The sequence below is a fragment of the Mastigoproctus giganteus genome, chromosome 6 (genome assembly GCF_048544385.1).
Source record: "Mastigoproctus giganteus isolate SK-2022 chromosome 6, ASM4854438v1, whole genome shotgun sequence".
NCBI lineage: Eukaryota > Metazoa > Arthropoda > Arachnida > Uropygi > Thelyphonidae > Mastigoproctus > Mastigoproctus giganteus.
Window position 1 is genome coordinate 36,561,849 of NC_143580.1, and position 14,802 is coordinate 36,576,650.

Here is a 14,802-nt window from a genome sequence, read left to right on the forward strand (position 1 = left end):
CAGCGAGGTGATCTGATAGAGGTGTATAAAGCCTTGAATGGTTTAAGCATGCTCAGTGCTGATGGGATTCTTCCTCTAGCTCAGAAAAATCACCTGAGAGGGCATAAATTCAGATTGAGGAAAGACAGATGTAGGATAGACGTGCGGAAATTTGCCTTTAGCTAGCGGGTGGTTGGTTGGTGGAACAGACTTCCATCCCTTGTGGTGGAGGTTGATAGCCTAAATAAGTTTAAGGCTCAGCTGGACAGGTATTTTGAACGAACAGAGGGGTGAAGTGGAAGTGGGTTTTTTTTTTTTTTTTTTAGGCTGATGCTGCATAAGCTTGCTTTCTTGCATCAAATGCCTCTACTAATGCTAGTTCCCGACTTTACGAGTTAATTCGTTCCTAGTGTGCACTCGTAAAGCGGGAATTTATTTTCCATAGACATAATGTTAAAAATAGGGGTTACGCTCTCAACAATGAAATTAGTTAGCTAATTAGTTTGTTTAAACAATGATTGATTTATTCAAATAAATGAAAATGTAGCCTGTAAAATCAAGCAAATTATAATAATAAATAAATTATTTATGACTTACAAATGTTAAAGAATGTTTATTCTTCATCATCATCGACTAAATGCACACTTGTTGATCACTCACTATAGGCTTGGCACTCGTTGGTTTGTTGCACAAGGAGTCGGCTTCTTCATAAATGCTTCAAGAAGCATTTGTTTCCAAGATAGCGTTCTCTTTTCTTTATAAATTTCAATAGCATCCATAAGCATTTTTTTAACGGAACGCACAAATTGCAACTAACACGATTTGCGCAGAATAACAAGTTTACGAAGCTTTAAAAAAAAAAAAAAGGAATGAAGAGAAGATTCTGAAAATTTATTTGTTTTTTATACGATTGAAGATTTCAGCAAAAGGGGAAACACATTTCACCATAATAACGTCAAAAACCAAACAATTCCATCTATCGGTATTTTTTGCAAATGCAGTAACAGAAAAGCCCAATAAACTGGAAAGTGCAAATTGTTTTTATTGTTTTATGGTCGTGACCTCCAGAAATGTGCTTTAGAAAAATATCACAAAGCCGTTCAGAATTGGTTCTTATAACAGAACATATGATAACAATGAAAGTGTAGTGCATTTTAATTAATGATTTGAATGGTAACTAATACAATTTACACTATAAAAACAACCTTTTATAGTTATATAGTGAAAATTTCATCTTCTGAGGTCGTGGAACGAATTAGTAAAAAATAATGTTTTATTGGGTTCACATTGCGATATTGTCACGATATGATGGTGTCTCTGGAATGGATTAATATCGTAAAGTGGGATACACTGTATTGTATAGCTACACACATAGTTTGAAATTCAGTATTTATGAATGTTTAACATTAATTTTTTGCAATTAATGTTCATATTTTCGATTTTGTTGATACTTGATACTTGGGGGGGGGGACCTCCTAAAGTATGGTATGGCAATAAAAATTCGTATGGTAAGGCAATAAAATAATTTTTTTTTATGTTATTATTATTGATGACTGGTGTGGTATTATGTAATCTGTTTTTTGCTTGTAACCTTATTTCATTTTTATAATAGGTAAGGGGTAACCTCTATTTTGAAATCTGCTTCCTAATGTTTGTATTTCTGTGTTCAGGGCTGATTTGAATATTTGTAGGCATTGAGAAATTGATTTAGGATAATGGATCTTTTATAGGTGAAGGGATGATAACTATTGTAATGAAGAAGCATTCCTGTGTTGGTGACCTTTCTGTATATGTTAAATTGAATTTTGTTCATAACCCGAGTGAGAGTGAAATTTAAAAAAATGTAATGATTTTGTTTCAGTATTTTTGTATCTAGTGTAAAGTTTAATCTTGCCTGGATATTATTAGAGTTCTGTAAAATGTCCTGTATGGTCCCTGCATTTGTTATGCAAAGTATATCATCGAGATATCTACCATAGTAGGTGACACATGGAAGAAAGGGTGTGAAATGTATTATTTCAATAGTGGTAAGATATATTTCTGATAGCAAACCACTCAGATTTAACCAACTGGTAGGCCGAAAAACTGTTTGAATACTTTACTTTGGAAGGTGATATAATTCGCTTCAGTTAAAAGTTTTATCGAATTGAAAATAGCTGTAATTGGGAGTTTTGTATGGTTAACAGGTAAGGAGTTATTGTTCAACATGTCCCAGATAATGTCCAAAGTATATTCAACTTTTTTTATTACATAAAAAAATATTTTATTGCTTTACTGCATATTGAACAAGGGTTCAAACAACTAAATAGTATTTTCAAAGACACACAATTCAAAATCACAGCCAAACCCACAATGAACTACATGCAGCCCTTAATAATCAAGAAGTCCAATCTTTTACCATGTTCCAATTAAATGATTTAGTCCACAGTGTACCTTGCAAGGATTGCAACTCTTCATACCAGAGATCCACTCACTGTTCACTCAATACGAGAATGAAGCAACATTCAACGTCCGCCGCCGACTGGGCTAGCCAGGTGGGTAAAGTGCCTGCCTGGCAACCAAAAGGTTGCAGATTCGATTTCTGCCTTGGGCTTGGATCAAAGTACTGCAAAAACCTTGGGAGGTGCATTATGGCCACAGAAGCCTATGCAGCAACAACTACCAAAAAAAAAATAAATAAATAATCAAAGTCTGCCCTTTCATTCCACTCCTCCTCTTCGGAACTTGCATTCCATGTGATCAGTAAAGGCGACACCTTTCTATTCAATGAAGCAAAAATACTTATCCAACATGATTACACCAAATTTGGTGTAATCATAAATTAAATTACATCAAAATTCAGTCAATGTATGTTGCCCCTACCACATCTCAGATGCATGGTCTTTCACACGTATGCACCAAGATTGAAACTAATCTCCATGCTATAAATTCTGTCACAATGAAAAGCCGCGTCCGCTTCAGGGAAGTGACAAAAAGTCTTTTAGTTTCTTAATGACTCAGAGAATTCTTAATGTTTTTTATGTTTTAATATTTGTTTTTAAAGTTAAAAGAATGAATTCATTATGTAAATTGGTTTCAAAGCATTTAATTTGTTTTTATTTAAAGTACGGACTTATTGTCTTCTCTCACTGAAAAATTAGTGTTAGTGATTCAATGTATTTTGACGTCCACGGGCCTCCAGTTTCGGAGTGCATTCGATCATTGATTTTGTCTGCGAGTGTGATGAATACATATATAACTATTTATATAGTTGATTCAGCAACAGAGAGTACCAGCACAAAAGTGCAATTCCTCCTTTTCTTAACTAATGTGTTTTATTTGTATATTTTCAACAATAAAGCCATCAAGAATTACTCAGGTGTGTTTTACTACTGTAAAGGGCAAAGGGAAAGGTCTTTGTTTTTGTAAGTATTACTGCAGTGGGATCAACTGTTGATGTTACCAACAGCATTCAGGAAAGCGTTTCTAAATATGAAGCATTCGGTGAAATAATCATACAAGCTACTAGACTTTTTATACAAACCGACAGTTACTATTCAAGGCTCTGACTTAAGTGGATGTCAGATGTACTGAAGCCACTCATGGTCACTCTGCCATGAGTGGCATCAGTGCACAGGCATCAAATTATAACAGGTAGCTAAATAATTTTGTTAAAATTGAGATGAAAGTTGAAGAGAAATTACTGAAGCTAAACATAAAAAAGTATTGTTGTGATCAGATCTTTCCAATTATATTGAGGAAAGCAGCAAAGGAGATTAAGCATAATCTTTATCCATAATTATGAGAGCATTCATGGCACAGAGGAGGTCCCTGTGGAGTGGAGATGTGCATATGTATCCGCAAGTCGTAAAGGGTGATATGAGTAATTACAAACATGTTATCTTGACTTCGGTTCCAGGGAAAATATTGCAGGTATTGATTAAAAAAGTAATGCTGTTATACTGCAGTCCAGTTGGACTACATTATAATTAGAGTGTGAATTAAAGAGTGATCTTATGTGACCAATCTGACTAGATACTGTGATGCAATAACAAAGGAACTGGATGCAAAAAAATAATTTTGACATTGTGTTCACTTACATTTCAGAAAAACTTCTGATAACATTCCACATAAAAGAATGCTGTACAAACTAGAGCAGTGTGGTATTAAGAGAAAGTTAGTGCTATAGATAAAAGGATGGTTCTGTTGGAGAAGATGGAGAGTAATTATTATAGGACTGCTCATTGTGGACTAATGTTGTTACTGGAGTTCCACAGGGTTCGTTGTTGGGTCCATTGTTTTCTGTTTTTGTTAATTATATTAATGAAGGCATATCATGTTTCATGTAGTAGTAGAGACATGTGATGCAAGAAAGCAAGCTTATGTAGCATCAGCCAAAAAAAAAAAAAAAAAAAAAACATTTCACATATCCATTCCCTCTAAAAGTCTGTCCAGTTCCTCCTTGAATTTATTTAAGCTAGCAACTTCCTGCTGGCAAAAGGAAGATTTCCGCACAACCATTCTACAACTGTCTTTCCTCAATTTTAATTTATGCCCCCTCACATTTGTAATCCCACCGGAATTGAGCCTGCTCAACCCATTCAAGTCCTTATACACCTCAACCAGATCACCTCGTAGTTGCCTAGTCTCCAAACGCAATTTTCAGAACTTAGCCTTTCTTGGTAAGAGGACCCCTTCATTCCCTTCACCAATCTTGTTGCCATTCTTTGTACTAGCTCAGCAACTCTACATCCTTCCTAAAATGAACCCTCCAGACCTGTACACAGTACTCAAGGTGTGGCCTGACCATTACCTTATATAGGGGGATAATCACCTCCTTTTCCCTACTACCAATATTCCTGCATATCATTGACAATACCCCACGGCCTGCTCTGGCAGCCTGTCTGCACTGCTCAGAAAACTTCATATCTGACTGCACAATTACTCCCAAGTTATTCATTTTCTACCAACCTAAGTGTAGTACCACACAGTTGGTACATTTCTCTGAGGTTACTTCTACCCATATGCAGTACTATGCATTTGACAAGGTTAAACTTCAGTTGCCACTTCTCAGCCCATCTGCCCAACTTTTCTAGATCTTGTTGCAGTAGCACACTGTCATTAACAACCTTGCCAACCTTTGTATCATCCACAAACTTTGACATTAAACCCGATATACCTTCATCAATATCGTTGATAAATATACAAAACAACAGTGAGCCCAGTACTGAACCCTGGGAGACTCCACTAATGACATTAGTACACGAAAAGCAGTGTCAAATATATTACCACTCTCTGTCTTCTCCCACTCAACCATCCTTTTATCCATTGTAGCAACTTGTCTTTAATGCCATACTACTTCAATTTGTACAGTAGTCTTCAAGTGCAACTGTATCAAAAGCTTTCCTAAAATCCAAGTACATGATATCAAAATTATTTTTTGCATCCAGTTCCTTTGTAACCACATTATAATATCCAGTAAAATTTGTTAGACAAGACTTTCCCTTAACAAACGCATACTGTGTCCGAATTATTACTGCAGTCTTGTCTAGATGGTTGTGCAACACTTCTTTAACCACTGACGCCATTATTTTCCCCGGAACAGAAGTTAAATTAACAGGTGTGCAATTACTCGTATCACCCTTTCTGAATTGGGATACATTTGCACATCTACATTCTGTGGGGAATTCTTGAGTCCAAGGATGCTCTCATAATTATGGCTAAGGGTTTGCTTACTTCCTTTGCTGCCTCCTTTAATATAACTGGATAGATCCCATCCACCCTGGATGCCTTTCTTATGTTGAAATTCAACAAAATTCTCCTCCACTTTGCTCTCAGTTATTACAAAATCATTAAGCCCCCTGTTACAGTTTAATAATCTTCTTTCCTCCACTTCCCTACAGAATTCTTCATGTTGAATGTAGATGCAAAATACTCATTCAGTTTGTCAGCTATCTGAGCAGGACCATCAACAGTCGAACCATCGATATGAAGTGGACCAATCTGATTCATCCCCTTTTTTTTTTTTTTTTTTTTTTTTATGAGAACCCCAAACACGAGAGGTATTATAACCTATAGTACTTAGTACTGTGCTTGGGTTGGAGTTTGAGAAGACGAAAGAAGATATTTGTTGATATTGGACTTGAACTTCTGTGGATTGTAATTTTCAGGAAATACATATGAAGGAAGGTTGTTCCAGAAAACGGCAGTTGAATGAATAAATGAGGAAGATGAAAAGTTGGTTCTGTGGGTTTGAAGTTGGACAGTAAATGGATGTTGGCTGGTGGCGGCACGTGTTCGGACTGTTTTGAAAGAGAGAGCGGGAATTATAGAAGCCAATTCAGAAGAACAGTGCCCATGGAAGTATCTGTAGAAGAGGCATGCAGCAGAAACAGTGCGTCTATGAGACAGCGAGTGGAAGACTCTGTTAGAGATGAATCATTAATTAACCTAACTGCCCTCTTCTGAATGGAATCAAGAAGCCTGAGAGAGGTTTTGGGGGCACCACCCCAGATGTGGGAACAATATTCCATGGCAGGGTGGATTTGCAATTTATACAGTGAGCAGCTGTTTGGGAGAAAATTAACGCCGAGAGCGAAAGAGAAAACCAAGTTTTTTAGATGCAGAGGAAGCAATATTTGTAATGTGCTTGTGCCAAGAGAGATTAGAAGTCAGGGTAATCCCCAAAAGAGATATATCATTTTGCCTAGAAATCGGAGTGTCACTAAAGATAAGCATAGGAGCAGAAGAATCCTTTTTGCGAGATATAAGACAAGATTGAGTTTTAGAAGGGTTGAAATCAACTAAGTTGTCTTTGCCCCACTGGAGAATTACCTGAAGATCGGCATTTAAGGAATTGGCAGCAGATTTTCGAGAAGTTGAAGCTGATTGAGCTGGACAAGGTTTCTCAAAATGGAAAGTTGAATGCAATGTGCTATCATCGGCAAAACTATGGATAGGATTTCCAGTCAATGGAAGAAGGTCATTGATATACAAGAGGAAAAGAGTGGGGGAAATAACTGAACCTTGGGGGACACCGGCATTAGTGGAGAAGTTAGAAGACAGAGAGCCATCTACCATCACCCTCAGTGAGCGATCAGAGAGAAAACTGGATAACCAATTACTAAAAACAGTTGGCAAACCATAAGATGGAAACTTGTTTAGAAGACCTTTATGCCAAACACGATCAAAAGCCTTTGAGATGTCAAGAGCAACTACTTGTGTTTCACCGAACCTTTCCATTGAATTAGTCCATAAATGGGTAACATAAGCCAGAATATCACCAGTGGATCGACACTGACGGAATCCATACTGGCGATCGTTAATCAGACGGAAGGTTTCTAGGTAGTTTAAGAGTTGGCGGTTAATTGATTTCTCCATTACTTTAGAAAGAGTAGAAGTAATTGCAATGGGACGATAATTGGATGGGAGGGATTTGTCACCCTTTTTAGGAACTGGCTGGATATGAGCAAATTTCCAAACAGAAGGAAAAAGTCTGTTTACAATAATACACTACAAAACGGTTGATTTTTCACTTTCGTAAACATATCAATTAAAAGCAAACGATTAAAAGCAAAAATTTGCATGACAAGCATATAACACGTATTGAACAAGGATTAGCTGGAAGCATCTGTGCTTGTGATTGTCATCCCTCTCCCCCACCCACTGAGCGCTGTTTTGACCAGGAAAGATGATTTTAGCCATGCCCCCATATTTTTTATGGTGTAACATGTTCATGGTGCTTTAAAATTCATATTTTTTTAGATTTCATTTTATATTAAATCAGCGACCACAAATAGTGGGGGGTTACTGTATTTTAATTCCCTGAAATCTATTTCAGGGGATGTCTATTCTTCTTCTCCTTATCTTCTATCCAACTTTCCAATCCCCATACTGCTCATTCTTATCTCCACTTCCTTTCCCTAAAACACCTTGGGGCTTCCAGGCTTGCCTGATAGCCCCAGTAGGTGTCTCTGGTAATAAAGTTGTCCCTGGCACACCAAGGTTGGGAGTCAGGGGGTGGGGACCAGGTGTCCCCGAATTCTAATAAAATTGTTTTTTTAAATTTATTATTAAAACGTTTTACTTTTTAAATAAAAATGCCTTATTTGTTAAATTTAGTGTGTTATGTACAGCTAGGCCTCGCATAACGCGAGTTCGATTAACGCGATATTTAGTTAACGTTGTTTGAAAAATGATACCACTTTTCACTTTACATGATGCAAATTTCCAGTTAACGCGATCTTTTTTTTTTTTTTTTTATGCGATAGTTGAAAAAGATTTGAATCGCGCGTTAAGCTTACCGCGAGTCGTGCGGTCAATAAACAAACGTTTGCCTGCTGCCCGCCTCGGTGTGTTCCATCAACCATTGGAAGACGTGTTTGTCTCCTGCTAATAAAGTCAATGCAGACTTGCATTTAAAAATTCAAATTTTTAAATGAGCCAGATGAAAATGTTACCGCGAAGGAGATAACGGTAAAAGAATTAGATGAAATCTTTCGTATCGCATAGAACCTCAGACAAAAAGTTTGATGTTCTCTGCGATATTTATTTCGCCAGGACACAGAGGAGATTGTTGTCGGCTATCGGAAATTGATTGATGAAAAGAGAAAGTCAACACTGTTCAAATATTTTTGCAACAGTAATTTCTTCATTGTGTATTTTATGTCAGAGGTTCCCAAAGTTTCTCTGTTCATGGCGACTTTACTGTCTCAGTAATTTTTTCAAGGTGCACCCAGACCAAAAGAAATACCTAACAGTTTCGTTTAGTAGTTGGGTCCAAACAACTTAATAAGAAATGCTGACACCAAACTACCTCGAGCTAGTAGTTCGTGCGGTGTCCAACAGATGTCGAGTATCGCTGTGTTTCCCTCGAAAATTTAAAATATTCCGCGGCGCACAGTTTAAGAACTGCTGTTTTATGCAATAAACATTTAATTCCATATTTATTTTCATTATCTTTTACATTATATACAGTTAAAAAGTTATTTAAAAGGTATTTTTAAAATTCTTTGTGGACATTCCAGAAGGTCAAGGACCAATTATAATTTTTCCAATTGGTTATTATATTTGATTAACGCGTTTCCGTTTTGCGCGATGAGCTCGCGGGACGAATTAATCGCATTAATCGAGGCCCGCCTGTATATGCATTGAAATTTTAATTTTTCCATTAAAAAAATAACACTAGTCAATATTAAATTTTTTCAATGTTTGTTGCACAAATTATCATTAAATCAATATAATGTTAAATTTTGCAATTAAAGTCACATTTATAAATAACAGAAAATTTTATAATATTGCAAAGTATTGCACTTCCCTACCCGGCTGGCAAAATATTCTGGGGAGAACACTGCTGTCTATCTTTTCTGTACACATTGTACTCCCCAAATTCGAATTCTGCACTGCTTATATCTGTGTGGCACCACATCTGATATCCGAACAGTATCCACCTTAAATTCGTCAAATTTATTTACTATACTCGTAGCATTGGTGTACATGCAAATATACATATGCACCTGTTCTTATTCTTAGTTACCCTAACACAGCCCGTGTATTTATTTGTTCCATGATGGCTCACAGCAGTCCCTGAAACTCCTAGCACCTCTGCCTATGGCTACTGTTAATCTTTTAGGCTGTGAATTCCCCCCCCCCCCCCCTCCCAAGCTAGCAGTTTTTATTGATAAAAATTAGTGAAGTTGACTTTATTCACTGTTAGGGGTTTTTTTTTTTTTTTTTTCCCCTCCTGCTATTGACCATTCAATTTACTATCTATGGAGTGATATGAATGTATCTTTAGTGCTGTTTTAATTTGACACTAAGACATTTGAATGTTTCATTGATAATTTGAATGATCCATATATGTTTATAAAAGTTTTGCTTTATTTTTCAGTTGCTGCAAAAGGCGAATCAGAACCAGAAAGGAAAGAAACAAGAAGCAAGGTTGATGAAGATCGAAAACATGAATATCCTTTTATCAGAATATGGAGGTGGTGAAAGTCCACCTGCACTTATTTATATTCATTTTCATTATAATAATTTATTGGTGGCTAAATCCATAAAATACTATATCTGCCATTGTATGGAATATTAAATGTTTTATTTCAGACTTGTGAGTAAAATGAGAGAGACTTTGTTTGTGGCACAGAAGAAAAATGCATGGGATTCATAATATCAGACAACACAGAAGCCTAGGGTAAATATAACCTAGTTTGTAATCAAGTCACAAAGGAGGTTAGGCAAGCAAAGGCAGATTACGAGAAATCTTTAGCGAAGAAACATAGCAACGATTTCTTTCCTTATGTAAATAGAATTCATCCCACTCTAGAAGAAAGATGGATGAATCAGATTGGTCCACTTGATATCGATGGTTCGACAGTTGATGATCCTACTTGGGTAGCTGGCAAACTGAATGAGTATTTTGCATCTACATTCACACATTAGGAATTCTGTATGGAAGTGGAAGCCACAAGTTTATCAAACTCTAACAGGGAGCAAAATGATTTTTTTATTAACTGAGAGCAAAGTGGAGGAGATATTGTTAAGAGTTCAAAATAAGAGAGGCATCTGAGGTGAATGGGATCTATTCAGATATATTAAAGGAGGCAGCAAAGGAAGTAAGCAAACCCTTAGCCATTATTATGGGATCATCCTTGGATTCAGAAAGGTTCGCTTGGACTGTAGATGTGCAAATGTATCCCCAATTCAAAAAGGAGGATCAAAAGGTGACACAAGTAATTACAGACTTGTTGTTTTAACTTCTGTTCCCAGAAAAATAATGGAGTCAGTGGTTAAAGAAACATTGCAGGATCATCTAGACAAGATCAAGACACAGCATGGGTTTGTTAAGGGGAAGTCTTCTCTGACCAGATTGATTGGATACTATGATATGGTCACAGAGGAACTGAATACAAAAAATAATTTTGATATCATATACTTGGATTTCCAGAAAGCTTATGATGCTGTTGCACATGGAAGACTGCTGTACAAATTGGAGTGATATGGCATTGAGGGCAAGTTGCTGCTATGGATAAAGGGGATGGTTGAGTAGGAGAAGACACAGTGGTAATCAGTGGTCAGTGGTCACTGCTCTTTGTGGACTGATGTTATTAGTGGAGTCCCCAGCGTCTTGTGTACAGACCATTGATGTTTTCTGTATTATCAGTGATATTGATGAGGTTATATCAGGCATAATGTCCAAGTTTGCAGATGATACAAAGGTTGGCATGGTTATTAATGACAGTGTGATATTGCAACAGGATCTAGAAAAGTTCAGCTGAGAGGTGGCAACTCAAGTTTAACATTAACAAATACAAAGTACTACATATGGGTAGCATTAACCCCAGAGTAATGTACAAACTGTGTGGTACTACACTCGGAGGAGTGGAAAATGAAAAAGACCTGGGGGTAATTGTGCAGTTAGATATAAAGTTTTCAGACAAGCTGCCAGAGCAGCTCATGGGGTCTTTTCAGTGATATGCAGGAATTTTGTTAGCAGGGATAAGGAGGTGATTATCCCTTTATATAAGGCAATGGTCAGACCACATCATGAGTACTGCATTCAGGTCTGGAGGCCTCATTTTATGAAGGATGTAGAGCTGCTGGAACGAGTACAGAGAAGGGCAATGAGATTGGTGAGGGGAACAAAGGGTTGCTCCTAGCAAGAAAGGCAGTTCTGCAGATTGTAGTGTCTGGGCACTAGTTATCTGCAAGCTGATCTGATTGAGATGTATAAGGCCTTGAATTGTTTGAGTAAGCTCAATGCTGATGGAATGTTTCCTCTTTCTCAGATATGCACCTGAGGGGGCATAAATTCAAATTGAGGAAACAGTTGTAGAATATATTTTTGGATATTTGCCTTTAGCCAGCTGGTGGTTGATTGTGGGAACGAACTTCCATCTGTCGTAGAATTTTATAGCTTAATAAATTCAGAGAACTGCTGGACAGACTTACGGAGTGAATAGATGGGTGAGCTGGAAAGTGTGTTAAGCTGATTCTGTATAAGCTTGCTTTCTTGCATCATGTGCCTCTACTAATTTTTTTATTTATTTTTTATTTTTTATGTAAACCCCAAACACGAGAGGTATAGTACTTAGTACCGTGCTTGGGTTGGAGGTTGAGAAGACGAAAGAAGATATTTGTTGACATTGGACTTTAACTTCTGTAGACTGTAATTTTCAGGAAATACGTATGAAGGAAGGTTGTTCCAGAAAACGGCATTTGAATGAATAAATGAAGAAGATGAAAAGTTGGTTCTGTGAGTTTGAAGTTGGACAGTAAATGGATGTTGGCTGGTGGCGACACATGTTCGGACCTTTCGAAAGAGAGAGCAGGAATTATAGAAGCCAATTCAGAAGAACAGTGCCCATGGAAGTATCTGTAGAAGAGGCATGCAGCAGAAACAGTACGTCTATGAGACAGCGAGTGGAGTGACTCTGTTAGAGATGAATCATTAATTAACCTAACTGCCCTCCTCTAAATGGAATCAAGAAGCCTAAGAGAGGTTTTGGGGGCACCACCCCAGATGTGGGAACAATATTCCATGGTAGGGGCGATTTATACAGAGTGAGCAGCTGTTTGGAAGAAAAGTAATGCCAAGAGTGAAAGAGAAAACCAAGTTTTTTAGATGCGGAGGAAGCAATATTTGTAATATGCTTGTGCCAAGAGAGAGATTAGAAGTCAGGGTAATCTCCAAAAGAGATATCATTTTTTCTAGAAATTGGAATGTCACTAAAGATAAGCATAGGAGCAGAAGAATCCTTTTTGCGAGATATAAGACAAGACTGAGTTTTAGAAGGGTTGAAATCAACTAAGTTGTCTTTGCCCCACTGGAGAATTACCTGAAGATCGGCATTTAAGGAATTGGTAGCAGATTTTTGAAAAATTGAAGCTGATTGAGCAGGACAAGGTTTCTCAAAATGGAAAGTGGAATGCAATGTGCTATCATCGGCTTAAACTATGGATAGGATTTCCAGTCAATGGAAGAAGGTCATTAATATACAAGAGGAAAAGAGTGGGGGAAAGAACTGAACCTTGGGGGCACCAGCATTAGTGGAGAAGGTAGAAGACAGAGAGTCATCTACCATCACCCTCAGTGAGCGATCACAGAGAAAACTGGATAACCAATTACTAAAAACAGTTGACAAACCATAAGAAGGAAGCTTGTTTAGAAGACCTTTATGCCAAACACGATGATCGAAAGCCTTTGAGATGTCAAGAGCAACTACTTGTGTTTCCCCGAACCTTTCCATTGAATTAGTCCATAAATGGGTAACATAAGCCAGAATGTCACCAGTGGATCGATACTGACGGAATCAATACTGGCGATCATTGATCAGATGGAAGGTTTCTAGGTAGTTTAAGAGTTGGCGGTTAATTGATTTCTCCATTACTTTAGAAAGAGTAGAAGTAATTGCAATGGGACGATAATTGATGGGAGGGATTTGTCACCCTTTTTAGGAACTGGCTGGATATGAGCAAATTTCCAAGCAGAAGGAAAAACACCTTTGGAATAAGAAAGTGAAAAAAGGCTGCAAAGAATAGGAGTAAGTTCAGGAACACAGGTTTTGAGAACAAGAGGAGAAATACCATTGGGACCTGGAGCTTTCTTAGCATCCAGATTCGTCAAAATCCTTCTGACATCCTTTTGACGGAAGACCACAGGAGGCATTGAATGGAGCGTGTTGGGAATGGTGAGGTGTTTTACCAAGATCATTAATACATTAATACCAAATAAAATAAATTAATTACTTAATTAAAAATACCGAACAGATTAAGCAATGCCAGCACTTACCCAGGGAATCTCAAAGACGTGATCTCCTGTTTTCCACCGCCAGGTGGGTGGTAGAAAACAGATCATGCTATATACAAAGGGTACTAGGAACGTTTTGCAATATGACACAACAATGAATCACAGGAGGCTGCTTGTTGCTGCATGTTGAGACATGTTCATACGTGCATAGTAGCTGCCGCGCCAAGTCGATGGGCTCAGTTATTCATTAGTAGTGAGAGTGTAAAGTGCTTGCGATGGCATCGTGGTCACGAAATGAGATAAGGACAGTTTTGCGGTAAAATTTCGTGCGTCGTTTAACCATAGACCAGTGCTTAGAAGAAATGACTCTTGCACTAGATGATGATTGTCCACATCGTACAACGATATTCAGGTGGTATAGAGAATTCCAAAGGGGAAATTTCACTCTGGAGGATTCTGAGAGGCCGGGAAGGCCACGAACGTCAGTTACGGAGGAAAACGTTACTGCTGTGAGGAAAATGCTTGACGAAAACAGGCGAGTGACCTACCAACAGATAGAGGATATTTTGGGCCTAAATGCACCAGCAATTCGATCGATTCTCCAAGATCATTTGCATGTGAAGAAACTTTGTTCTCTCTGGGTGCCGCATCAACTGACTGAAGAGCAGATGACACGACGTGTGACTTGGTGCCGGGAGATGTTAAAAAAGTTTGATAAGGGACAATCTCGGTATGTGAACAACATCGTGACAGGTGACGAGACTTGGCTGTACTATTACGATCTGCCGACCAAGGCTCAAAACAAAGTTTGGGTCTTTGATGATGACGATACACCCGTAATTGTCAGAAAATCCCGATCTGTAAAGAAGAAAATGATAGCTGTATTTTTCAAATCGAGTGGAATTGTGGAACGTGTCGTTTTGGACACGCAGAAGACAGTCACGGCTAAGTGGTATACTGAACAATGCCTGCCTAAAGTCATTGGATCTATGAACAACCTGCAACCAAAGTCAAGAATGGACACCTGGTACCTCCATCACGATAATTCTCCAGCTCACCGCGCCAAAGCCTGCACCGAATATTTGACCACGACAGGA

General features: G+C 37.9%; 1 protein-coding gene across 1 annotated transcript in view; it reads left to right on the forward strand.

Annotated features, from left to right (window-relative positions):
- Positions 1–14,802, forward strand: part of Cul3 (cullin 3) — a 344,806-nt gene that overhangs the window by 283,389 nt on the left and 46,615 nt on the right. Inside the window, exon 16 of the mRNA XM_090375913.1 lies at positions 9,848–9,920. Coding sequence (XP_090232039.1) covers positions 9,848–9,920 — 73 coding nt within the window. The remainder of the gene's footprint in view (positions 1–9,847; positions 9,921–14,802) is intronic.